The following is a 26,802-nucleotide window of genomic DNA, read 5'->3' as shown; positions in this document are numbered from 1 at the left end:
TTGTGTTTTACTTAGTTTTATTTCTATTTATTATCATTAAAGTGGACAACAGAGTAACTACACTGCTCTGTTTATTTTATCTTTTCTTCCTTATAATTCTCCCTTCTTTGTCTTCAGTCTGGCTTTTCTCTTTCTGCTTTTCTTCCCTCAGGACTCCACTGTTCTAATTCCTGTTTTTTTTTCTGTCCGTTTTATTTCTTCTCTCATTTGATACTTACAGGGAGAGGTCCTCCTGGGGTGGGTGCCAAAGCCTAAAAAGAATAGTTAAAAAAAAAGATATAGTTGGTACCTTGTATCTCCTATATGTGACATAATTACTGTCTGATAGCAGCAATTGATATTGCTTGCATAACTTACCCCTAATCCGCCTTTGATAACCTGTCCTATGTCATAACCCATAATGCTGACAGCTTGTAGGACGATGTCGCCTTTCACTTGAAGCCAATTGATACGTTCCATGGGGATATGATGAGCATATTCATGGTAGGGCTTGCCATCCACAGTCACCTAGAAAATAACAGAGAGGGAGATCTAAAACCCTCTCTCATGACCCAGAACCTATGATCAGTACAGTTAGCAAGAACTTGTCCACCCTCCTTGCCCCAGGCAGAAAGGAGGGAATGAAACACGGAGCCAATGGGCTGATGACCAGAAGCAAAGGCAGGTGCTAGAGGCTGTTAGCACCATACAAGCGCTTGTGTTTGATACCGCCCCATGATCAAAGCCCCTGAGCGCATGAAACAGCACACTTGTGGGCTCTGAACGCAGCAAGCTTGCAAATGCATGCAAAACAGGGCTCTTAGTACAAGTAGCATGCAAATGTATGCTAAACCTGTTCCTCCCCAATGATCAGCAACCTTTGAGTTTGCAGACCATTGAGGAGCAATGGTGAGCCCTGTCCAGCAAGCATTTGCATGCTAGCAGGCCTCCCATTCCCTCCAATGCAGCAGCCCATGCCCACCCTCCCCACAGGAGCTGGAACCCCGACTCAACACCCCCCCTCCAAGTGACACGGGGACTGGAGGTCCAACAGGCCTCCAGTCCCCCCCAACACAGGTTCGGGGGGGGCTGAAGATCCGGTGGGTCCATCCCCTCCAACCTCCCCTGGCATTCCCTCCCACGAATGGGGCCCTGGTGGCCCAGTGGGCTATGAGTCCATCCCCTCCCCACCCCACCTCGGTGGTCTTAGCAGCCCTACCCCACCTTCTACCTTTGGCGTAGGAGGGAGGTGGCTTCCCTCCTCTTCCATCGGTGCCACCTCGAAAATGTGCCTGGGATGCACTGGGTGGGGCTTCACACCATATAAGGGAGAAACTTTTTCGAGGCCACCTCCCTCCTCCATCAAAGGTAGACAATAGGAAAAGGCCACAAAGACCACCAGGCGTAGGGTGGGACGGGAATTGACTCACAGCCCACTGGGTCACCAGGGCTCCATTCATGGGAGGGGATGCCAGGGGGAGTTATGGGAGCTGAAGACCCACTGGATCTCTAGCCCCGTCCCGAACTTGTATGTGTGTGGGGGGGGGGGGGGATGTCCGCTAGACCTCCAGCCCCCTGTGTTGCTTGACTCGAGGTGGAGGTACTTGGGGGTCTGGTGGTCCCATGGACCTCCAGCCCTTTGTTTGACAGATCTGGGCTTTTGACAGCCTAGACCTGTCAAACAAGTGCGGGAGGATTGTGCCGGAGCACATGCTCAGGCACAATCCTCCCGCATTTTTACTCTATGATCAGAGTGAACAGCGTGCATAAATTTCCACTCTATTATCTCTGATCATAGAGATGGCAAAGCCCCGCGCTGTTCCAGTGCTATTTTTTACAGCGCTGTTTGCCCAGCGCGGGGCTTTCGATCATCTGCCCACAACTGAAAACTGGTGAATCTGCAGAGAGTAGGGTAAAGCGGATGGAAGCTGTTTTGCTTGCAGAGCAGGGGCGTATTTGCTATGGGGCCACGGGGGCCAGGGCCCCCATAGATTTGGCCCTGGATCCCCCCCTACCGATGACCCTCGCAACCCCCTCCCGCCACCAACCTGCCGTCAATGTCCTTTGTTGGTGGGGGACCCCAACCCCCGCCAGCCGAAGTCGTCTTCCTTCGTTCGTTTGGGTTTCTTCTTCCTGAGTATGACTCTGACGTCCTGCACGTTGTGTACGTGCAGGACGTCAGAGTCAGACTCAGGAAGAAGAAACCCAAATGAACGAAGGAAGACGACTTCGGCTGGTGGGGGTTGGGGTCCCCCGCCAGCAAAGGTAGGCGACAGCGGGCGGGGAGTCGAGAGGGTCATCGGTGGTCGAGAGGGTCGTCGGGAGGTCGAGCCACAGTTGTTGGAGGTGGTTCTGGCGGCGGCGCCGGGGGTGGCGGCAGTGGCGGCAGTGGCGGTGCCGGCACCGGGGGGGTTGCCGGGGGGGCCCTAAAATGTGCCCCCTCACCTCGGCTCTGGACCCCCCTATCGGCGAAGTCTAGATACGCCCCTGTTGCAGAGGTAGTTCGAGTGGTGGACACCTTGGTGAATCTTCAGCTTCCCTCCCCGCCATTAACTTTCAGGCCCCCTAGCCTGTATCTCCTTCCCCCCCCCTCAAAAGAAATCTTTGATAATTAAACTCAACAGTCATGATCATCACACAAACAATCCTATAAAAATGCAGTTCAAAGTACACACTGATGGTATTTTTTGTTTATGTGGCTGTCAGGACCTATTCTTTTTTTCTTTGACCGCAGCTTCTCTTTGCTGCCCCAAAGAAGCTACCGCCCTAGGCAACCGCCTAATCTTCTGAACCGGTTGGACCGGCCCTGTTTGCTTTCTAGGGATGTGTTTTACAGTGAAAGGGAAACAATGACATTTGTTCTTTCATTCTATGTCATTGCCCATAAAATGTCATTTCTATCATTTTAGAAGAACAAAAGTCCTCTTCACAAGTACACCAGATGGGGGTGGGGGGGGGGGTGGGGGGGTGGGGGGGGGGGGTGGGGGGGTGGGGGGTGACACAAAGGATGATGCAGAACAAAAATGTCCAATGGGCTAAAAAGTTCACCTGAGAGGGTTTATTCAAAGTAAAATGGACTTGACACTGGAGAACGACACAGGGACAAAGTTTGTCCCCGTCCTCACCCCATCCCCATGGGCTCTGTCCTCATCTGCAGAAGCCTCAAACCATTATGATTTTATATTTAAATCTTTTTATTAAAGTATAAAAAGGAACAATATGCTGTGCAACTATTGTGTATAAATTACAAATAGAAAACAATAACAGCGAGCAGCTATAATAACCCTCCTCACCACCACCCTCTACCCTTCCAACCCCAACAATAGCTGACTTCTACTACCCCAAGGAATCCTAATCCACCCTGTTAAAATGTCCAGGAGCACAAAATGCAACCCGTTCTGTATGCCCTAGAGGAGGCAAACCTCCTTCCTCAAATTATTGAAGACCCATCTTTTTGAAAAAATTTACGGAAAGAACCAAAACACATAAAGTCCACACTCACTGTTCACTAATGCATCAATACATCCACTTCTGAACTCTCATCCCCCGTAATCTCACCTCACTCATACCTTTACTCACAGAAATATGTATACCATACATAATGCCCTTTTAGCTTCCCGCTGTCTCCTTCCAATGTTTCAAGGTTCTGTTCCAGTGTTTATATTCCTTAACAACACTTTGATTGTCTCGCATAACTCTTCACAATGTAATCCATAACCAAGTTGTAACAAATTGTATTTCCATCTTTCATATCGTATTGTAAGCCACACTGAGCCCGCAAAAAGGTGGGAAAATGTGGGATACAAATGCAATAAATAAATAAATACATTTTTTAATCTGTGGATGAATAAGTCATCAACAATCTGAGGATTCGGTCTAGCTCTCCTGTCTTCCACAGTCCCTCCTGCAATAAAAGATGTCTTCTTAGAAGATGTGCTGGTAGCAGGATGTACAGGATCCCCCCCATGCAAGTTTTGCTAGCTGTGGCCAGCTTGTTTTTCCAAAAAATCAAAACATCATTGTCTGCATCACTCAAACATAACCAACAGTCCAGCTCATTAATAGGCTTCAAAGTAGAAAATGACACGAGGCCAAAGTTTGTCCCCGTCCCGTGAATTCTGGCCTCATCCCCACACTGTCCCCACAAGCTCAGTCCCCATCCCCGCAGTTACTGCGGGTCCCCATCCCTGTGTCATTCTCTACTCAACACGAATCATGCTTTGGCTGCAAAGGCCTGCCACAGGAGTACCCGTCAATCGTAGTTGTATGGCTATACAGTGTTCTGCAAAATATCAAAAGCCCATTGGACATTTTTGTTCTGCATCATCCTTCGTGTTACCCCCACTGTGTTTGCCTATTTCTGTCATTTTAACACACAATGAAATTATTTAGCGCTACTAAAGCGACAGAAATGAACATGCTGGAAGCAATCCAATTAAGGGCTGGCTTCTATAAATAGCGCCTAAAAAAAAATCAGCGCTAAAAAACCCCCCCACTTAAGCAGTATTCTATAAGCAAAGTTTATAGAATACACGCTTAAGCAGAGAGTCATGCTTAAATTTACGCTCAGCCATTTGCACCAATGAAAATGTGGTGCAAATGTCCACACTTAAATTTATTTGCGGAGCACCATTATTCTGTAATTGTGTGTTTAACTCAAAGCCATGCCCCCGTTTCACTCTGAAATGCCCATAACCCTCCCACATTCCATGCCCCCTTATTTTGGGCCACATGCAAATTTTAGGCATGGATCCCGCATCTAACTTTACACGCATTGGTCTTAAATCTAATTAGTGCCAATAATTGCTTGTTAAAAAGCCAATTATTGGCACTAATTGGCTTGTTGTTTAATTAAATTGAGCATGCAAATCAGGAACTTGCCTAAATTTGCGCACTGCACTAGCGTCGGTGCTTGTTTTTGACGTCTGCCAAGGCCGTCTTTTACCACAGTGGGTAAAAGGTAAGTCGTTCTTTTTTTTTTTTAAATGGCCACGCAGCAAGTGAAGCCATTTCGGGGAGAAGCCCTTACCGCCATCCACTGATGTGGCAGTAAGAGCTTCCATGCTAACCTGGCGGTAACCGATTACCGCCGGGTACACACCAGCACTACTAAACTAAATATATTTTTGTAGGCCCGGATATGATGGAAAATAAATGAAGCAGATCATTGAAAAACCAAAATATATTTTATTGATCAAAACCAATTAAAATATGTACACAATAGCCCGACACAGGCCATGTTTCGCCCAGCAGGGCTGCTTCAGGGGCTACACAACAATCCTTTACTGTTGAAGTATAATGATTATAATGTTGACAGCGACTGTGACAGAATGTACAGACAATCACCTTGATTCTATCTTGAAAAAACAGTTCATCCAGAGATGCCAAAAACAACATATATTGACATGAGCTGTTTTTTCAAGATAGAATCAAGGTGATTGTCTGTACATTCTGTCACAGTCGCTGTCAACATTATAATCATTATACTTCAACAGTAAAGGATTTTTGTGTAGCCCCTGAAGCAGCTCTGCTGGGTGAAACACGGCCTGTGTCGGTCTATTGTATACATATTTTAATTGGTTTTGATCAATAAAATATATTTTGGTTTTTCAACGATCTGCTTCGTTTATTTTCCATCTTGGAGTTTGCAGATCGTCTGCCTTTGTGCTTTCTTGGGCTGGATATGATGGCACGCTGGGGATGGGAAGTACCACCGGGCTGCTGTGGTAGCCCAGTAGTACTTCCTTTTTAGCGAGCGGTAAGCCCACGTTGGGCTTACCGCCTCTTTGTAAAAGGGGTCCATAATTGCTGGCGACCTTTATAGAATCAGGGGTTAAACATATACCACTGAGTGAGTGGGGTGTGCATATGTGACTGTAGGATTGCATGGATATTAATTTGGTGATGAAGGGTATACGACTGGACGGGGTGCGTGCATGCATGTCTGTGTGTGTGTGTGTGTGTATGTGTGTGTGTTGAGTTGGTGCATTGTGATGGTGAAATTCTTTCACACTTGCACTGTTCACCTGGAATGGTCTCTGGCTTCCCTCCTCCCCACCATCTCTTCCTAATATCTTTCCCTTCTACTCACTCCCCCATCCCCTCCTTTTTACTTTCATTGCCCAAGCTGGCATGTCTGTGTGTGTGTTGAGCTGGTGCATTGTGATGGTGAAATTCTTTCACACTTGCACTGTTCACCTGGAATGGTCTCTGGCTTCCCTCCTCTCCACCATCTCTTCCTAATATCTTTCTCTTCTACTCACTCCCCCATGCTCCATCCCCTCCTTTTTACTTTCATTGCCCAAGCTGGCATGTCTGTGTGTGTGTTGAGCTGGTGCATTGTGATGGTGAAATTCTTTCACACTTGCACTGTTCACCTGGAATGGTCTCTGGCTTCCCTCCTCCCCACCATCTCTTCCTAATATCTTTCCCTTCTACTCACTCCCCCATCCCCTCTTTTTTACTTTCATTGCCCAAGCTGGCATGTCTGTGTGTGTGTTGAGCTGGTGCATTGTGATGGTGAAATTCTTTCACACTTGCACTGTTCACCTGGAATGGTCTCTGGCTTCCCTCCTCCCCACCATCTCTTCCTAATATCTTTCTCTTCTACTCACTCCCCCATGCTCCATCCCCTCCTTTTTACTTTCATTGCCCAAGCTGGCTCCTCCACCAGAAGTGTCTTATCTAACATGTGGGATTTGAACCCCATCGACACACTCAAGACAGCACCACCATTGCTGCAGTGTTTTTTCTTCTGTTTTTGTGCTGAAGGAGGAGAAGGGAGGAAGGGTTGGAGGCCCGACATCGGCAATTTTTGCATCTTGATCTCTTTGCCTCCCCTTTGCTCCCTGCTCTTCTCCTCAGCTTTCATGGTGCACATATACATTTTTGTGTGTGTGTATGGATGGATGGACAATCAGGCAGACAAATGGACAGACCCTCCCTAATAGTCAATATTGCTTATAATGAAACAAAAACAAAAAAACCAAAACCTTTTCCCATGAATATCTCCAGTTCTGTTTCTGTTAGATGGTCTCCAGTCTGAATACAAAAAACGTCTGACTAGAAGTTTTTTTTCCTCCATATTCCACCTGACCTTTCAGTGTATTGTGTCAGTGGCTGGAGAATCCAGTTTACCTGATAATTGTTCTTGGTGATCTGAAAAACCAACTCAAATTGCTTCCCACTCTTAAAGGGTGTTCCCTTCTTCTTTTCCTCTTCACCCCATTGGCTGTTCAGGAAGTTGTTGAAGATGACCCGATCTAGCCCATCATAGCGAGGGTTCATGTGTAAGGCAATATCGCATCCATCATACTGTCCAGTGGCAAAATTTACAGTAAATCTGTGAAAATCGGAGGAGGGAGGGACAATTTCATGTTAAAGTAACTTCAACTTGCAACAGAAACCCAAATGAAGGGAGTTACTCTTAGGAATACATTTCCGAAAAGACGACATTCACAGATTTACAAAAGCATTTGACAGGGATAAGCACAATGGTCACATTTCATCTCATTTGGCTTTTTTTTTTTTTCTTTCTTCCATTTCATTCAGTTTCATTTAGAGCATGCATTAACGGGTAATAAAAAAAAACCAAAACAAATAAAATGAACCTCCTTCCCACAATTTTTTTTTTGCATTTTTCAGTTCCTTTTGAAATTAAATGAACCTCTTTCATTGCTCTTTCGTTTCATTACAAAATGAGTGCACACCCCTAAGATTTGATCAATCTTTAGAAGTTGTGAGTGTGAGAAGTATCTTACACATCTGGAGGTTGACTTGGAAATTCTGGATTCCATAATTGCTCCAATTTGAATCTAAAGGGGGAAGTTATCAACACGGGCTACTGTTACGATGGGTTTTTATTTTTTACTACAGGTCCCATTATATGCAAGGAGACCCTGTGCTAAAATAGCATGGCGTAGTAAAATAATCCCTTTATTAACGGCTGCCTACTTGATAATTCCCCCCTACCCCAAGTCCGTTGGGTTTACATTCAGGTCTTTATCTGCTATCATTTACTATTTACTATGCTATGCAACTATTGGAGAATATTTGATGTCAGTTTAATGAGGACTGGTACTCAGGGCTGGGCAGTCCCAGATTTCGATATAGGCAGATGCCCATGTCTGTGTTTATTAGATGCTTCGTATACTGCCCCAGTGGCGTAGCAAGGTCACCCCCCCCCCCCCCCCCCCCCGTGCAGCGGCATCCATCCCTCAAGGGTGTAGCACGACACTCCCCGCACAATGACACTCCCTCCCCGGCGCATCAACCCCCCCCCCCCCCGGTGCAATGATACTCCCCCTCCCTGGGTGCATTCTTGGCTGTTGGAGGGTGCAGAGATCAGTCTCGTGCCTGTCGGCTCCACTGGCTCCTCCCTCTGCCCCGGAATAGGAAGTAACCTGATCCGGGGAACAGGAAACCAGCGGAGCTGACAGGTGCGCAGCTGCTCTCTGCACCCTCCAGCAGCGTGCACCCGGGGCGAACCGCCCCCACTGCCCCACCCTTACTACGCCACTGTACTGCCCTCCAAGCATGATCACGGAAGTTTACAATAAACCACTAAAGGGAAAACAACCAACCTAGGGCACCAAATGTTGAAAGCACCAAGTACCCAAGCCATAACTCTTCACAATGTAATCCATAACCAAGTTGTAACAAATTGTATTTCCATTATTCATATCATATTGTAAGACACACTGAGCCCGCAAAAAGGTGGGAAAATGTGGGATACAAATGCAATAAATAAATAAAATAAAAATCTTCCCCCACATACTTTTGAGCAAGTCACCAGCGCCACTTCAAAGATGAACAACCATTGTCCTCTGGCCCAACACCCCACTCCTGCTTTTGCAGTCACTCTCCCCTCCCCCTCGCCTTCCAAACTCCAAAGGAAAATCCCTTCTCTCATCCTTCCGTCCTGCCTACGAGTGTCAAAATCTTAAACTAACCCCGCAGGGCCAGATTTAAGTACCATGAATTTCATGGTAAGGCATTATTATTATGGAGGGTGTGAGCGGCTGTTGGCCCCAAGAATACTCCCTCACCAAGGTTGTGGTTTAGCCACCTTACGGCAGGTGACACTAACCGGCCATGTCAGAGGCTGAGTCAGGGAAGTGGGGTTCAGGCCAGGAGGTGGTTAAAAGCCCTGAGGCAGAGTGGATCAGGAGGACCTGGGTTAAGAGGCCTCCAGGGGAGAGCCCCCCCCTCCCAGTGCAGAGATCTCCTGGAAGGAGTATCCAAGTGAAGGAATCCTCCCTAAAGTGTTGACTGGGCTGCATTGCCTGTGGGGGAGTCCCAGGGAAGTAAGGAGTGGCCCTAGCTCAGAGGTTCGCACCCTGTGGAAGCCCAGGGATTGCATGAGAAAGAATATAAGCCCTCAAAAGTAAATGAGTGCCTTTATTTTTCTGTGAAGATCCAGATCCTGAGTGTCCTAGCCAGTGGCGTAGGAAGGGGGGGGGGGACGGTGGGGTGGTCCGCCCAGGGTGCATGCCGCTGGGGGGGTGTTGGCTCCGGTTACCTCCTGTTCCGGGGCAGAGAGAGCAGGGAACCAGCGGAGCTGACGCAGCTCCCAGCGACATGCACTTGGGGCGGTTCGGCCCTCCCGCTCATCCCTCGCCGCTTTCCCTCGTAAGTACGTGCTCCGGAGGGGGGAGGGTGCACTCTGGAGGGGGGAGGGTGCGCCGTGCTGCACCTGGGGGGGTGCGCAGCGGCGAACCCGCCACGGGTGTCAGCTGACCTCGCTACGGCACTGGTCCTAGCTGGAGCCAGGCCTGGATTTATGAATGAGTAACTGGAACTGTGAAGAAGAAGAAGACGAAGAAGAAGAAGACGAAGAAAAAGAAGACGAAGAAAAAGAAGAAGACGAAGAAGACAGAACTGTTAAGAGAGAAGGACGTAAATGTTAATGTGGTTGTTGCCCAGACTTGATATTTTGGATGGGCCCTTTCACGCACACGTGCCCCCTCCCCACCCCAAATCACACCACAAATATCTTCCCGGAGATATATTTTGAGAACATTACAGTTTTTCCCCCCACTGACCCCCACATCTTCTCCCTCTCCTTTGTGACATACTACTACTACTACTACTTAACATTTCTAGAGCGCTACTAGGGTTACGCAGCGCTGTACAAATTAACAAATAAGGACAGTCCCTGCTCAGAAGAGCTTACAATCTAAAGGACGAAATGTCAAGTTGGGGTAGTTTAGATTTCCTGAGAGGAGGTGTAGTGATTAGGTGCCGAAGGCGACATTGAAGAGGTGGGATTTGAGCCAACTGTGCTCCTGTCTCTGAATTCCACCCCTCCCCGATGTTGGTGCAGGTGTCCTTGGCGCCTGCAGCGATTCATTCTTGCTGCTTGCGCCGGCCCCGCAGGCTTCCACCTGCCGTGTTGTCCCACCCTCGCTGACATCATTGCCCGTTTCCTGTTTGGCAGAATGCGGCAGATGGAAGCCTGTGGGGCCGGCGCAAGCAGCGAGCATGAATCGTTGCGGGCACCTGGGTAACAGGGAGGGAGAACTGGTGCAGCTATGATATTTCCATTTGGATTTAATTACACCAGACTTAGACCCCGAATTCACTGAGAACGTTGTCACCATTCTGCTTTCTTCCTAGCAGCCAGGGCCACGTACAGCCCCATCAGCAACCCCTACTGATTTAGGAAAGAGACAGGACCTATGCATTCAACCCAGCTCCATTCTCCTGCCACCAACCCATGGTATAGTGTCTTAACATCTGTGTAGCACAATCATCGAAAGCGTGCTGCAGTACATTTTTCACATCAATCTGTTGAGAAAACATTGAGGCCCAGATGCACAAAACCTAACGAGCCCACAACTTGCGTTTTAAACTGGTTCCAGCCAGTTTAAAACGCAAGTAGTTCACCCCGGGCATGCATTAAGGGCATTTTCCCTGCCACGGTAGCAGGCAACGAAAACAGAATGCAAATGATTGAAAAGCTATTATAATGAGCTGCAGTACCGTTGCAGCCCATTATAATGAGATGCACTACCGTTTTTCCGATTCCCTTACCGTAGGAACCCTAACGAGGTGTCTGACCTCTTGTTAGGGCTCCTGTGAGGGAATCGGAAAGGAAAAGGGCCCCCAAAAAAGTTAAAAAATAAAAAATAAAAAAGCAGGGAGCGCATGTGAGGGGCGTCCTTTAAGGACGTACTCTCCCTGCGCTTCTGAGAGACATCTTTTTTTTTTTTTTTTGCAGTTTTTTGTTCTGCCGGCGCTCGTGTTTTTTTCCCCCCTTCTTGAGAGTCTTCGCCGCGCCACTTACCCCTCCACAGCGAAATTTTTCTATTTTCCTGGTTGACGGAGAATCGGGACGTCCCTTTAGATTAGGCTCCTCTTCCTGGTCTCTTCAGGCAATCAGAGCGCGTTTCGCTGACAACAGCCAGCTAAGCCCGCTTTGATTGGCTGAAGAGACCAGGAAGAGGAGCCTAATCTAAAGGGACGTCCCGATTCTCCAACTCAGGTACCGAAGGACTAGAGAATGCAAGTGAGCTACAACGAGTAGCTCATTTGCATTCCCTATCGTTGATGCATTCCCGTTCCCTACCGATTCGCTATGGAATCGGTAGGGAACGGGAATTACCAATGTCTTTCATGCATCTGGGCCTCAGGCCCATCCTTCTCCATCGTATTCCCCCATCTTCCCTTACCACTGCGCTCTATATGTACCAACATGTGCTTCAACCCCGCTCTCAGATCTCCCTGTACTGCTCATTGGGCTGCTTTCATTTTGATTCTCTTTTGCCAGGGAACCTTTTTATTATTATTGGAAGGTGAATCTAAATATATAAGCGGGTAGATCTTCAAAGAAGTTTAAGTGGGCAAGAGCAGCTTAAATCTTGCTGGGTGGGCCGTCCCTGGGTACTTGATCGCATAGTGCATCTGAATGTCCCCTCGGAATCTCGCAGCAGTGCTCAGCTAATGCCTGACCGGTCCATGGGCAGAGCCGGGGAGGGTCCGGCTGTTATGAAAGCGCCAGTGATCAGTGCCGGCGCCTGCATAGCCAACTGGGCAAGCTGGAACCGCACAAAAAGGCAGTCCTATCTTTGCCTGGTTAGCTACCCAGGTGCCAGCACAATATCAACTGGCACTCACGTAATTTCCAGGTCCACGGCTGACCCAGTTATTCAATGCTGATGCCCGGATATGGCCTGGCATTGAATATCCAGGCTAGATTCAGTCCGTCGCGGTCAGTAGCTTTAAAACTATTGACCTCTCTGAGCTGAATATTAGCGGGTAAGGTGGATTTCTACGGTTCTGCTGCTATTTTTAAATTCATCTTATTTATTGACTTTCCCCTGTATCTAATGTCTCCCTGGACAAACAGGATAAGAGAGCTACGCATAGGTGACATCATCACCCAATGGCACCAGTTCGGACCTGCTCCTAGCAACTCATTCTGGAAGACTTTTCTGGGCAGGTGCTGACAAGCTGCAGCAGATCTGTTGTTACATTCGCCTGATTCCTTGACTTTCCCTTGTATCTAAATGTATATAGTAACCCTTTAATAGGCTAAGGGCTTGAAGCTACTTGTTCAAGTATTTAATAAACATAAAATAAACATAAAATAAACAAGCGTATAAAGATTGCTGTAGCAGAATTTCACAGCTCTTGCAAATCATGTGAATTATTCTGGGAACGAAAGTTATTTTCTAAAAGCATGCTTTTCTTTTCTTTATTTCCTAGCAAGTTTGATGCTTTACCTTGTACAGCTTTTTGCAAGGGTGCCACGAATGTAGACAATCACCCCCGGACGAAGACCCCCAGGAATCGAAGTGACGTAAGGAACAAGCTGGAATGAAGGCAGACAGACACTTGAGTGACATCACTGACATTTCTACTGAAACAGAACTAGATGCACTAGTGCCTGGGACAGGCGAGTGAATTTGTGCCTCCCCACCCTGTCCTTCCCCTGATCCCCATTTCCTTTCTCCCTCTGCCCTAATCACCAGTCCTTTTACAGTGTCATGCCCATCCCCTTTCTTTCATTCTCTATGGTAGGAGAGCTGCCTCTTCCTGGCTTTTCAAGTGCCACCAGCCCACACTTGCACTTCAGAAATGTTTCCAGCTCCCCCAGGGAATGGACAAGCAGCCTAGTGGTTTGAGAAGCAAGTTGAGAACCTGGAAGCCAGAGTTCAGATTTTGCTTCTCCAACTGATGCTCCTTGTCACCTTGAGCAAGTCACTTCACCCTCCATAGACTCAAGTGCAAAAAACGTAGAGGTCTTTATACTCAACCATATACCCCAGGGTTTTGTATGAAGCACTTTTAAAAATCTTTTAGATTCACATCAGCTGGGGAGGGGTGGGGGGGGGGGAGAACCTCAGGATCACTACGCCACCAGGGATCAAAGAATGCCTCAAGGGAAAGGATCTGGGCTGGGCCCATTTGGGCTGTTAGACCCTTTAATTTTCACAGGCTGCCAAAAGATAACCTCTCTTTTTATTTCCTGGCAGAACTTGAAAAACTTATTACAGCTCTTGAGCGTGTAGTTATTTTTTTTTCTGTTACAATGAGCCCACAAGTCCTTTTTTGCTTGCATGTATTCACTTATTTTGGCATTAACGTACTGCCCTGCATAATGTTTTCATCACAGCAGCACAATAATGCAAAACTTGCATATGCACACTTAAATTTATAGAATACTTATACAGGTGGCTGTATACTTAAGTGCACAAATGCCTTAGCATGTAAATGCAAGAGAGGGTTCACCGGGGAGCAGAGGCGTAGCCAGACATGGTATTTTGGGTGGGTATGGGCGCAAAGTGGGTGGGCACACAATTTCCCCTCCCTCTTCACTTTCGACCTCCACCCCTGCACCAGCAACCCCCAACAAATAAAATACCTGAGCTGGCGGAGATCCCTAAGCCCCACCAGCTGGAATATTTCCTCCAGCGGCCAGAACACGTCAGTCCCCTAGTTGCTGCAATCAGTTGCATAATCCATGTGCTGCTGCTGCTGCACTGGCCTCTTCTCTCCTGCACATGCTTAGTTTTCATGCATACACAAAAATCGAAACGAGCATGTGCAGGTTGGGGGGTAATGCAGCTGCAATGCATGGACAGTGCCACTGGCTACAGCAAGTAGGGGAATGACCTGTTCTTACCTCTGAAGGACCTCTTCCAGCTGGCAGGGCTTGGGGATCCCTGCCAGCTATAAAAAGGATGCCAGAATTTTGGGTGGGCCCAGGCCCACCCATGGCTATGCCACTGCCGGGAAGGAGCATGGACAGAGCATAGGTGGGGGCTCCCACTTATACACAAACTGCTACAGTCAGTAAATGGCACCCAGATTTGGGTGCCGAAAAAAAATGAACACTAAAACGCTATTTTATAAACAGTGCTCCTAATTGTGTTCCATTTATAGAATGACACTTAGGGCTGGGATCCGTGTGCCCAATTTTGGGTGCAAGGATTTATACCGACTAAAACCTGGTCTAAATCCTTGCACCTAAATTAGGCATGGATCTCCTGCATTCTGTAACACTGCAGGCAAATTCTAGGAACGTCCTCATTTTGGATCTGCACGTAAATATTTATGTGCACATCTATATAGAATACGGACTATGAAGATGCGTGCAAATTAGCACCAATAATTGATTGTTAGCACTCAATTATTGCTGCTAATCAGTTTGTTATTGAAATAAATTTGAGCACTATCTAAAGGAGGAAGTTATCAATACGGGCTACCGTTACGATGGGTTATTTTACCACAGGTCCCATTATATGCAATGAGACCCTGTGGTAAAATAGCATGACTTGTAGCAAAATAATCCTCTTTACTAGATAACTTACATAATATTGTACACTAGTAAAAGAGGTCCGTTTCCAACAGGAAGGAAAGGGGCGCTAGCAAGGTTCCAGGGCCCCCTCCCCCTCCCCCTCTTCCTCCCCCTCATCACCCCACCCGACCCCTCCCCCTCTGATCTCTCCCAACCCCCTCCCCTCCTCCCCCTCCTGACCCCCCTCCTCCTCCCCCTTCCCTCCTCTTCCCCCTTCTGACCCCTCCCCCTCCTCCTCCCCCCTCCCCCCAGGACCCCCCCTCTCTCATCTGAGGACCCCCCACCCCTCCCCCTCTCGCTCTCATCTCAGGACCCCCCCATCTCAGGACCCCTCCTCCGATTTCCACCACCCAGCAGCCCCCCTCTTCCCCCCTCCCCCTCATTGTGTCTGTCCTGGTCCCCGTACACCACTTTGCTGATCGCCCTGTACAGGCGGTTGCTGTCGGGGATGATATGAAAGTGATACTTGTCTCTCTCCCGCAGATATTTATCCTGCTTTTCCACTTCAGCCAGATAGATAGCCAGCTTCTCGTTCTTATCCGCCCTGCTAGCGGCGAGCAGCGCTTCACCCCTCAGGCCTTTTACCTTCAAGTCCAGCTGCTCATTGGCCCTCGGGCAGTGCAGCTCATCCTGACAGCTTTCTTTGCGCCGGCAGGGAACCAGCTCGTGCTCCGGCCGTCCCTCGCCATCCCTCCAGTGGCTCCTATTCACAGGGTTCGGGCTAAAACTATAGGCCGGTGGCTTCTGTAGCATATCCAGGCGGCAGTCCTGCTCCAACAGCCACCAGTAAGCACCTGCTCCCATAGCCAGGTTGTCGCATAGACCTGGCATAACCAGATGTGCCTAAATGCAGGCACATTGATGCCAACTTATGCTAGTGTTATATATATAAGGGCATCTTGGTGCACAGACACTGTTATATAATTGGAGCTAAGGGTCCATTTTACTAAAGGGCATTAGAATCGGGATCAGTATCCAATTTTGGGTGCAAGGATTTACACCAACTGAAACCTGGTCTAAATCCTTGAGCCTAATTAGGCTCAGATTTCCTGTTTAAATTCTCTTGTTTGCTGTATAAGTCTTTATATGGATTGGCACCTTCTTACTTAATTGATTGTTTGACTTTAGCAATATTGCTTTAGACTGCTGAGAAATTATAATTTGTTTGATTACTCTTCAGTGATGGGTAGGAATAGACTGAAGTATTTGGAATACTTGCTAGCATTTTAGGCACTTAGGTGGGGTAAAGAAATTACATTTTTTTTTGTTGGCTGCTAAGGGCTATTTAGACTTTAGGCATTGGATGAAGACTTACCTTTTTCAGAAATTTGTTTGTCAGGGGTAGTGAATTGATTATGTTAGAGGGTGTAGATTTTGTATTGTATTTGTAATGATTATATTATAATTGTTTGTACTTCCAGTTTGTGACCAGTTATTTTGTATTGTAATCCACATTAAACTGTAAGGTTTTTGCGGAATATAAGAAGAAACTGTTATGTTATGTTAGCATGTCTTAAAATGGGACTTTCCCTTGCACCAAGACCAGATTCAACACAGCAGTTTGTAAAAACATTTTCCATTGTTTTTTTTGTTTTTTAAATTTGCAGGTTGCCCACTAATGTTGCTATTTAGGAGTCCCTGAGTGCTCTCAAGTTGATCCTGCATTATCCAGTTACTGTGTGCTAATCAGAAAGTTCTAGCTGAATAATGCTTCCACAACCTTTCCCCAACCATGTCACGCCCCCTCCCAAAATATTTTTAAAGATAAATAGCACATGGATAGCATGTGGGTAAGGGGAGATTACCACAAAATGCTTTAACACCTTTTATGGTAAGCATTTTTTCATGCAAGACAGGCCTAACACCCTTTAGTAAAAATGCACCAAAATGTACTACATCATTGCACCTAATTAGTGCTGCCCTTGTTATAGAACTTTCCCCTTCCTAAGTGTTACCATTGAGGAATAAGGTATGACTATGCCCATCCCAGGGGCACAAATTTTACTTGGGCAACATCTCCAGCTTTGACCAAGTTAGGGCGTTAAGGACTTGACTCAATAAATGTCAGCATGCAACACTGCATTGCAGCTCCTCAGTACCTCTCCACTCTCATCTCTCCCTACATTCCTCCCTGGGAACTCGGTTCACTGGGTAAATCTCTCTTATCTGCACCCTTCTCCTCTACTGCTAACTCCAGACTCTGTTCCTTTTATCTTGCTGCACCATATGCCTGGAATAGACTTCCTGAGCCGGTACGTCAAGCTCCATCTCTGGCCGTCTTGAAATCAAAGCTAAAAGCCCACCTTTTTGATGCTGCTTTTAACTCCTAACCCTTATTCCCTTGTTCAGAACCCTTATTTTATCATCCTCACTTTAATATCCCCTTATCTCTTGTTTGCCCTGTTTGTCTGTCCTGATTAGATTGTAAACTCTGTCGAGCAGGGACTGTCTCTTCATGTTCAAGTGTACAGCACTAGGTACATCTAGTAGCGCTTTAGAAATGATAAGTAGTAGTAGTAGTAGTAGTGAGTCAAGTCCTTCCCTGGGATGGGCATAGTTGTACCTTATTCCTCAATGGTAACATTTAGGAAGGGGTTTCTCCTCACTATTTTGTTTTACATCTCACGGCACCGTGAGGTTTTTTTTACCTCTTTTTCTTGCTTATTTAGCATGCAACACTGCCATTGCGCTCCCAGGCCAGCTGCCGAAATACCATATTTTAAAGCTATCATTATCCAACCTATATTCATAGATTACTTTTCACTGAATATTGCAGTGAACTTCCTAAATCATGTCATTCTCTAAGAGATATTACCGTGCAGCTAATCTTGGGAAAACTGTTTCTAGATTGGCCACTGTGGGTACGTGTGCTACAGCAAAGAGTTCTGGATATTTACATTTCCACCTTCCCATCCACCTTCTTGCTCTGAGTACCAGGCCAAATTTGTTTGAATTGTATTGGGCTTGGCTGGTAAACTGTTTTTTTTTAAATTCATATTTATGACTGGAATGTTAATATGAAGGCCTGAGGAATTCCGGCCATAAGACGGGTTAGACGTTGGGCATGAATACTTGAAGGGGAGCGGCAGGAAAGATTAAGAACTGAATAGAAACTCATTCAACATGGAGTCTCTGACAAGAAAGGACAGTTGGCAGAAGTGAACTGTGAAATTTCTTCCTGTTCTGTGTTTCATTCTAGTAGAGGATGACTAAGAGATGATAAATCCACCTTCCACACCCAGCACCTGAGGTTTGAGCAAAAGATGACTGGTGGCTTCAACAACTGAAAGGGGGGTTTAGTGAACACACTGTCAAACTCTCTTAAAGGCTACCGAGGTTGATCTAAACTCTGAGGAAGGATTCAGTGGGCGACTCCGGGAAGACATTGACCCAGAGAGATCCATTTTCTTATTTGTAGGTTTCTTGACTGCATCCCAGTCATGAGCACATAAAAAGACAAGGCTTGCATAAGCAGGCATGTGCTAGCAAGCCTCAAACTGAATTCGGCTGCAGGGAAACGGAGTTCCCAGCAGCGTAAAGCCAAGCCAGGAATGTTAATCTTTCTTCTCCTTTCAAGAAACAAGCTGCAATCCCAGGTCCAAAGCAGCATTTAAACATTCTTTGGACCTATTTCCGCAAAGGAAGACGTTCTTCTGGAATAAAGCCCTTGATCTTTCAGAACCACAGATACTAATGCAGGATAAATAAACAGAGTTAATCGTACACATAGTCCTCCGTCTCACACATCCACCTACCTCCAGATTCTATCTATGGCGAGCAAAGTTGCTTGCGCAAATCAGCGTGCATTGCCAATTTGCACACACAACTTGATTAAAGAGACAATCAGCGCCAATAATTGGCTTCTAATAACCAACTGTTGTGTTAAACGGTCTTAATTCAGATTTACACGTGGATTGTATTCTATAACGATTTGCATGTACATCTTAGGATGCATATTTTGGGGAGGTATTTCGGGGGTATCCCTATGAATTGTGCGCATAATCTAGGCACCAGCATTTACCCCTGTTTTCAGCAGGCGTAAATACAGGCAACAAAGTTAGGCGGGGATTAGATGCTATTCTAGAAAGTGCAGATGCTCTTTACAGAACATCGTTCAATGCATAATTTTTTCCATGCTGTGATTAAAGATCCAGATTTGTGGCTTTTAGCATTCCCCACCCCACCCCCGCAATTCATAGCAATTCATCACACAAAAGCAGAGCCCTTTATCCAAACAAGTGTACAACTTGTACAGGGTTCTTTTGATTATTATCACATCTTAAATCCATGAACGGAGTAGAGGAATGGCCTAGTGGTTAGAGCACCGGTCTTGACATCCAGAGGTGGCCGGTTCAAATCCCACTGCTGACCCTTGTGATCTTGGACAAATCACTTAACCCTCCATTGCCTCAGGTACAAACTTAGATTGTGAGCCCTCCTGGGACAGAGAAATATCCAGAGTACCTGAATGTAACTCACCTTGAGCTACTACTGAAAAAAGGTGTGCAAAATCGAAATAAATAAATATTTGAGATTCTACATGGAATGTTGCTAGTGGAGGAGTGGTTAGAGCACCAGTCTTGACATCCAAAAGTGGCCGGTTCAAATCCCACTGGTGACCCTTGTGATCTTGGACAAATCACTTAACCCTCTGTTGCCTTAGGGTCCTGCTTACTTAGGTGCACTAACACTAGAGATACACTAAAAACACTAGTGCAGCCTATACCAAGGGCAGGGTGTGGCTGCTCCCAGCACCCCAGTGAGTAGGTAAGAGCAATGCACTCGGGGAGGGGGGGTGGGCTGTGTCTCTAGGTGAAGCACCGGGGGGGGGGGGGGGTGGCGATCAAGGACACTAGTGTGTCTTAGTAAACAGGGCCCTTAAATTGTGAGTCCTCCAGAGACAGAGAAATTCTCAGTGTACCTGCATGTAACTCACCTTGAGGTCCTACTGAAAAGGTGTGATTAAAATCCAAATAATTAACTGTAATGCTGCTGTGATAAATATAAGTTTGCATAGCAAGACACCATCTTACAGTTACATCCTCCAACATGGCAAACACCGTGCTACTTAATCCAGCCTTCCTCCATCTTGAAAACCAAGTTTTTAAGATTGCTTTGTCGCTGGTAACAAGCTTTTGAAAACTCGTAACAGTTAGGTGCACTTATACAACAAACTTATATTCTCACATACTCCAAATTGCTATGTAGTGTTTTGTTTTTTATTTTATTATTTTGAAGGGGGGAGAGGATGGTTAGAAGCACAAGAATGTTTGTCATTGAGTTATTTGTTATTACTGTAATAGAATGGTTACATTGGCCACTACACAACAAAACCATGGGTAAATAAGGGACAGTCTTCTGACCATACTTCAAAAAAAAGATATGAAAAGAAAGGCCAATTGAATTCCTGAGAGATTTAAATAATACGCGGAGGATAGGAATCAATTTTTCTTCCGTGCAAACAACTGCCTTAAATGGCGCAATTCGTTTTTCCTCTGAGTCATTAGAAACAAGCAGAACCTAAGTAATGGGAAGTGGTTTTCAACCAAAGTCCATGCAACTTGAATCTTGCAAGAATGCCTGTTTTGGGGCTAAAGTTTTACAGAACCTTGATGGCAAAACATCTCTTTACAAATATGGTATTTTCAGAGATCCATTCCAAATTAGAAAACGTTATATTTGCTCTCCTGATGTATCAATCCTTTCCTGGGAATGAGGAACTTATTTAACATTCCAACTTTACAAGCTCAAGTACAGAGGTTCATTAACCTCCCTGGAAATATGATATTCAGCGGACAGATGCAACGTAAGAATTGCAGATGGAGGGGAGAGAAATCTATTTTCTTGTTTAATTTATTGAGCAGAAGAGAAGAGCATTCTTTTCAGGTCGACCTTGGAGACTATGAAAAGATAAAGTGACTTGCGTTCTTTCAAATGGTGGCAGAGTGCAGCCTAGAACTCAAAGTTTGGAATCTATCTTGCTCAGCACTGAAATCACAAGCCCACACTTCTGTTTATGTGCAAGTTAGACATGCTTCTTCAATCCCCTCTACCCCTCCCCCCTCCCAATTTTTCCAGGAGCATTGCTCTTCCCAGGCATCCTGAACAGACTGTCTTTACCTATTACCCCACCCACATTTCTCAGCCACCTTTCACAGACTGTAGCTGTTCCACCACAACCAAGGCTTGAAACTAGAATGAAGTATCTGAGAGATAAAAATCCAAGTTCCAGTTAGGATTTCATGTTAGAAACTGGGAAAGTCATAAAGGGAATGGAAAACAGAAGTATTCACAGAAAGGAAGAAACTGGGGAAAGGGGTAAAGTCCCCGAGATTAACCATGCCAGGGTGCATCATACTCACTGGGCAATAGGCAGGGTGGTATCCCGGTGCTGGCACAAACGCCATGATTGCTGAGTGAGTGCTGCCACTCCTTTTTCTGAAATGTGAGGGAAGGAGCTGTTGAAACAGACAGCCTGTCTAGGGCAGGCTCCTTATATCTCCCAGAAGGTGGGGCGTTGGTTCATCCTGCCTCAGACTGTGAAATCACATCATACACAACCCACCTGGCCACTGAGACCTCGGGTTTTTTTCCCTTTTGGAAAGGTGGACTTGTCCACCTTGAAAATCAGACCTGTGTCATCAGTCAACTGTACTGAGGAACCAGGCAATAAGATCCAGATTCTACATTAAGATAAGCAGGGAAGAAACTGGCAAGCGCCTGAATAACAAGGAACTTTGAAGTGAGCAGATCAGTACACATATAATAGTTATAGGAATGAAGAGAGGTCTTAAAAAGAGAACAAACACAGACTATCCATATACATGGGCTAAACGATAAACATGAGGATGACATCATTTCAGATTTATTGGGAGTTTCCTCGAAAGTTAAAATACAGACAAGTAGGAATTACAAGAAACGGGGAGGGAAAAGGAAGGAGGCTAGGGACAGTCATTCATAAAACTGAAAAATAGAATGATGGAAAGTGACCTTCTTTCTTGAAACTCCTGTATACACAAAACAAGCCATTGGATACATGAAGTTGAAATGGATTCAGTCTAAAAAGGCGCTATGGATTAGCAGCCAGAAAATGATCATTTTGTGTTGTCTCTCGACTCATTTCTGGGAATGTTCTTTCTTTTTTTGTCTCCTGGGTATTTGTTCATTACAGGAGGTATGTTGTTGAGAGTGCTTACACTTTGCAAAGAGGGCTCAGTCTTTTCCTGATAGCGCATGCGTGGTGGATGCGCACCCAGGAAGTCGATCCACTACAGCCTGAGGAGCACAAAAAAGAGCAGATGGAATTTAAAAAACAGACAGGCCAGTAGACAAGTTCCTATCAAGTTCTAATAGTACTTTTATTAGCAACAGAATAGACACTGAGGGGTAAAAAGTTGGACCCAATTTGGCCAAGTTTCACCCAAACTAGGGTTACCATATTTTGTCCCCCAAAAAAGAGGACACATGCCCCAGCCCCACCACACACCCCGCCCCACCCCCTGACACACCCTCGCTCCGCCCCTGTCTCATTTACCTCTCCCCCCTGTCACATACCCCGTTGCCCCGTCACCCCCCTCCCCTTACCTTACTACTGCCCTGGTGGTCTAGTGACCTCTTTGGGGCAGGAAAGAGCCCCCCTCTTTCCTGCCCGGAGCGCTGCCCTGCATGAATCCTTCCTGTTGCTGACCCTCGGTGCCGAGTCAAAATGGCCACTGAGAGTTGAAGTCTCGCGAGGTCACTTCAACTCTCGGTGGCCATTTTGAATTGGCTCCAAGGATCAGCGACAGGAAGGATGCATGCAGGGCAGCGCTCCGGGCAGGAAAGAGGGGGCTCTTTCCTGTCCCGAAGGCGGAAGAGGTCAGTAGACCACCAGGGCACTAGTAAGTAAGGGGAGGGGAGGCTAGCAATCTGCCTGTTTGTCCAGATTTCTGAACAAACAGGCAGGCTGCCCGTTTATCCAGAAATCCAGACAAACGGGCAGATTGGCAAAACCCGTCCAGTTGCCCGGACATGTCATCAAAAAGAGGACATGTCCGGGTAAATCCGGACATTTGGTAACCCTAACCCAAACAAAGGGTCGCCTCAGGAGCTCTCAATTCCAATAAGATGCAAAAAATGTTACACTCCCTCACATACTCTTGGCTGTAGCTGGAAAGATTATGCGAGGAAGGGTAACATTTTTTGGCAGCTCTGCTGCAAGTTGCTTTTTACATCTTATTGGAATTGAGAGCCCCTGAGGCAGCCCTTTGTCCGGGCAAAATTTGGCCAAGTCGGGTGCAGTTTTCAACCCCCTCTACGTCTGTTGCTAATAAAAGCAACATTAGAACTTCATAGGAACTTGTCTACTGGATTGTCTGGGTTTTATTTTTTTAATGTGATCTGCCCTTGATTTTTTTTTTTGTTACATTTGTACCCTGCGCTTTCCCACTCATGGCAGGCTCAATGCAGCGTACATGGGGCAATGGAGGGTTACGTGACTTGCCCAGAGTCACAAGGAGCTGCCTATGCCTGAAGTGGGAATTGAACTCAGTTCCTCAGGACCAAAGTCCACCACCCTAACCACTAGGCCACTCCTCCACTGTTGCTACTATTGGAGATTCTACATGGAATGTTGCTATTCCACTAGCAACATTCCATGTAGAAGTCGGCCCTTGCAGATCACCAATGTGGCCGTGCAGGCTTCTGCTTCTGTGAGTCTGACTTCCTGCACGTAGGACGTCAGACTCACAGAAACAGAAGCCTGCGCAGCCTTCTACATGGAATGTTGCTAATGGAATAGCAACATTCCATGTAGAATCTCCAATAGTAGCAACATTCCATGTAGAATCTCCAATAGTATCTATTTTATTTTTGTTACATTTGTACCCTGCGCTTTCCCACTCATGGCAGGCTCAATGCGGCTTACATGGGGCAATGGAGGGTTAAGTGACTTGCCCAGAGTCACAAGGAGCTGCCTGTGCCTGAAGTGGGAATCGAACTCAGTTCCTCGGTTCCCCAGGACCAAAGTCCACCACCCTAACCACTAGGCCACTCCTCCTTGATTTTGTGCCTGCATGTACACACATGCACTATCTGAAAAAAGTACACCCTCTTTGCATATAGTGGACACTCTTTAGGAAGAGTGCACCCTCTTGTGAAATAATGTCCACTTTTTGCCAGTAACAGTAAATCATTTGCGAATGAGAAACACAGAAAATGCTGTGTTTTTTCTGCTCATCTTCATTTGTTAACAACATGCAGTAACATGGAATATGTTGTTTAACATTTCCCATGCAGTTGCAAATGGTAGCCCATCCCTACAACACGTCACAAGCCTCTGTTTCTTTAGAAATAGATTTTCATATCAGGAAATGTCCCTAAGGCAGTGGCTACCAAACATGTTGGATTTTCAAGATATTCACAATAAATGTGTAGGAGCTACCCCTCCCTATGAGGAAAGGCTAAAGTGACTAGGGCTCTTCAGCTTGGAGAAAAGATGGCTGAGGGGAGATATAACATAGTAACATAGTAGATGACGGCAGAGAAAGACCTGTACGGTCCATCCAGTCTGCCCAACAAGATAAACTCATATGTGCTACCTTATGTGTATACCTGACCTTGATTTCCATCTGCCATTTTCAGGGCACAGACCGTAGAAGTCTGCCCAGCACTGGCCCCACCTCCCAACCACTAGCCCCACCTCCCACCACCGGCTCTGCCATCCAATCTCCGCTAAGCTTCTGAGGATCCATTCCTTTACCAAAGATGAGCCTAGCCGCTGTGTTCTGGGCAGTTTGTAGTTTTTTTTAGAAGCATGTCTGTGCATCCCCCATAGATTCCATTGCAGTAATTAAGGCGACTTATAACTAGTGATTGAACTGGGAGCCAGCTCTGTGTGTGCCATGTTGGATTATTTGTAGTAAATAATTAGCAGATTTTAGTACACACAGCTTCAGCTTTAGAAATGTTAATTTCTTTCTTCATCTCTCTCTCATTCACCCCTGAATAATTCACTGCTGAGTCACTTTAAAGTTGAAGTAACAAAACATCTGTTTACTCACAGTTTGCAGTTAGATTATAATCAGACAGGCTTATATATACATATTACTATACATTTGTATTATCAGCTCCTTCCATGTGCTTAGATGGTAATGGATGCTCACACCACCATAGATCCTCTCAGGTTAGGAGAGATCATGAGCTCCATGTGCTCCATGTGCTGCATCTGCAGTGTCTGAACCCCCACAGGAAGTTGCATAGCTGTGTGACCTCTCTAAGTAATTCACATCAGAGGTCACAGAGTAATCACAGAGAAATAATAGGTGACAGGCAATGCATGTAAAATACAATTACATTCCAACAAACCCCTTCTCATGCATAACTGTCATGCAATTATTTATTCATACAAAGTCCAAGCTTTATACGCAGATTCACAAAATGTTCTCTGGGTAACGGTTTGGTCATGATGTCAGCTGTCATCTCACTGGTGTGACAATAGTGTAGACTGATGACCCCTTCTTTCGCCAACTCTCGCACGTTGTGGTATTTCGTTGCGATGTGCTTGGTACGTGACTGAACCTTGTCATTCTGTGACAGTCGGATGCAGCTCTGATTATCTTCCATTATCTGGATTGGTCTCTTTTCAGCTATTCCGAAATCCAGCAAAAGTTTTTCAATCCACATCAGTTCTCTGCACGCTTCCGATGCGGCCACATATTCAGCTTCTGTAGAAGACAAACTCACAATACTTTGTTTATGACTGGCCCATGAAATTTGTACATTTCCATACATAAACACATATCCACTTGTGGATTTATAATCAGAATGATCCCCTGCCCAATCTGAATCACAGTAACATATTAGTTTTGGATTACTATTGGCTGAAATCTTTAATTTACAATCAATGGTACCCTTTAAATACCTTACCATCCTTTTAACTGCAGTCCAATCTGATTTGGTAGGTGAGCTGACCCTTCTGCTCAAAATTCCTACTGCATTTGCTATATCAGCCCTGTACGTGGTAGCTAGATATAAAAGCTTACCTATGGCTGATCTATATTGGATGTTATCTGGTAAAGGTTCTCTTACTGTTTCATCCTTCAGAAAATCAGTGATCATGGGAGTGCTTACAACTTGGGCATCTTGCATACCTAAACTTTCAATAAGCTCATTTATTTTCTGCTTCTGGCTTAGAAGATAAGAACCATCATTTTGTTTCTCAATTTCTATACCAAGATAGTATGACACATTACCAAGTTCTTTTATCTCAACATTCTGGTTTAAACACTTTACAATGTCCTTGTACTCTTGCTCACTTTTGCTTGCAATGAGCAGATCATCAACAAAAGCTAAAATGTATGCATATTGTCCATTTGTGCACCTAGTGTACAAACATTTATCTGCTTCACCTTGCTTAAATCCTAAATTTGTCAATATTTCATGCAATTTTTCATTCCAACATTTTGCACTTTGCTTTAATCCATAAAGACCTTTGTTTAATTTACACACTAGCTGTCTTTGTTTTGTATTTATGAAACCTGTTGGTTGTTCCATGTACAAGTCTTCAGTTATATCTCCGTGAAGAAACGCTGTTTTCACATCAATGTGGTTGACTTGCATGCCTTTTGAGACTGCAATGCTCAGAAGTGTTCTGATTGTCGTGTGTTTCACTACAGGTGCAAACACTTCATCAAAATCTTCTCCATATTTTTGAAGATATCCCTTTGCCACTAATCTGGCTTTATACCTTTCCACTTTTCCTTGTGCATTCCTTTTTAACTTGAATACCCATTTGCATCCTATAGCTTTCTTGCCAGGAGGTAATTTTGTAAGAATCCAAGTATTATTTTTATCCAATGCATCAATTTCTTCTTGTGCAGCTTTATGCCATTCAGCAGCTTCTTCTGCTGACATTTTCTCAATCTCATCCCATGTTAAGGGCTCTTGAGCTTCTGCTGACTTTGTTAGGTAAGACAGTCTTGGGGGTGGAACACCTTTGTTTTCCCTGGATGAGCGTCTGACTACAGGTTGGTCTGACCTTT

At 45.8% G+C, this 26,802-nt stretch overlaps 1 protein-coding gene across 1 annotated transcript in view; it reads right to left on the bottom strand.

Annotated features, from left to right (window-relative positions):
• LOC115479995 (galectin-4-like) overlaps positions 1–21,265 on the bottom strand; it is a 34,492-nt gene extending 13,227 nt beyond the window's left edge. The window contains exons 1-5 of the mRNA XM_030218365.1: positions 21,145–21,265; positions 12,705–12,793; positions 7,117–7,321; positions 358–507; positions 219–251 (exon numbers count right to left, since the gene is read on the bottom strand). Of these exons, the coding sequence (XP_030074225.1) occupies positions 219–251; positions 358–507; positions 7,117–7,321; positions 12,705–12,793; positions 21,145–21,189 (522 nt within the window). The 5' untranslated portion in view covers positions 21,190–21,265. The remainder of the gene's footprint in view (positions 1–218; positions 252–357; positions 508–7,116; positions 7,322–12,704; positions 12,794–21,144) is intronic.
• Between the last annotated feature and the right edge of the window lie 5,537 nt (positions 21,266–26,802).

The sequence above is a fragment of the Microcaecilia unicolor genome, chromosome 11, assembly GCF_901765095.1.
Source record: "Microcaecilia unicolor chromosome 11, aMicUni1.1, whole genome shotgun sequence".
Taxonomy (NCBI): domain Eukaryota; kingdom Metazoa; phylum Chordata; class Amphibia; order Gymnophiona; family Siphonopidae; genus Microcaecilia; species Microcaecilia unicolor.
Note: the sequence above shows the minus strand (reverse complement) of the source record. Positions and strands in the feature narration are given on the sequence as shown.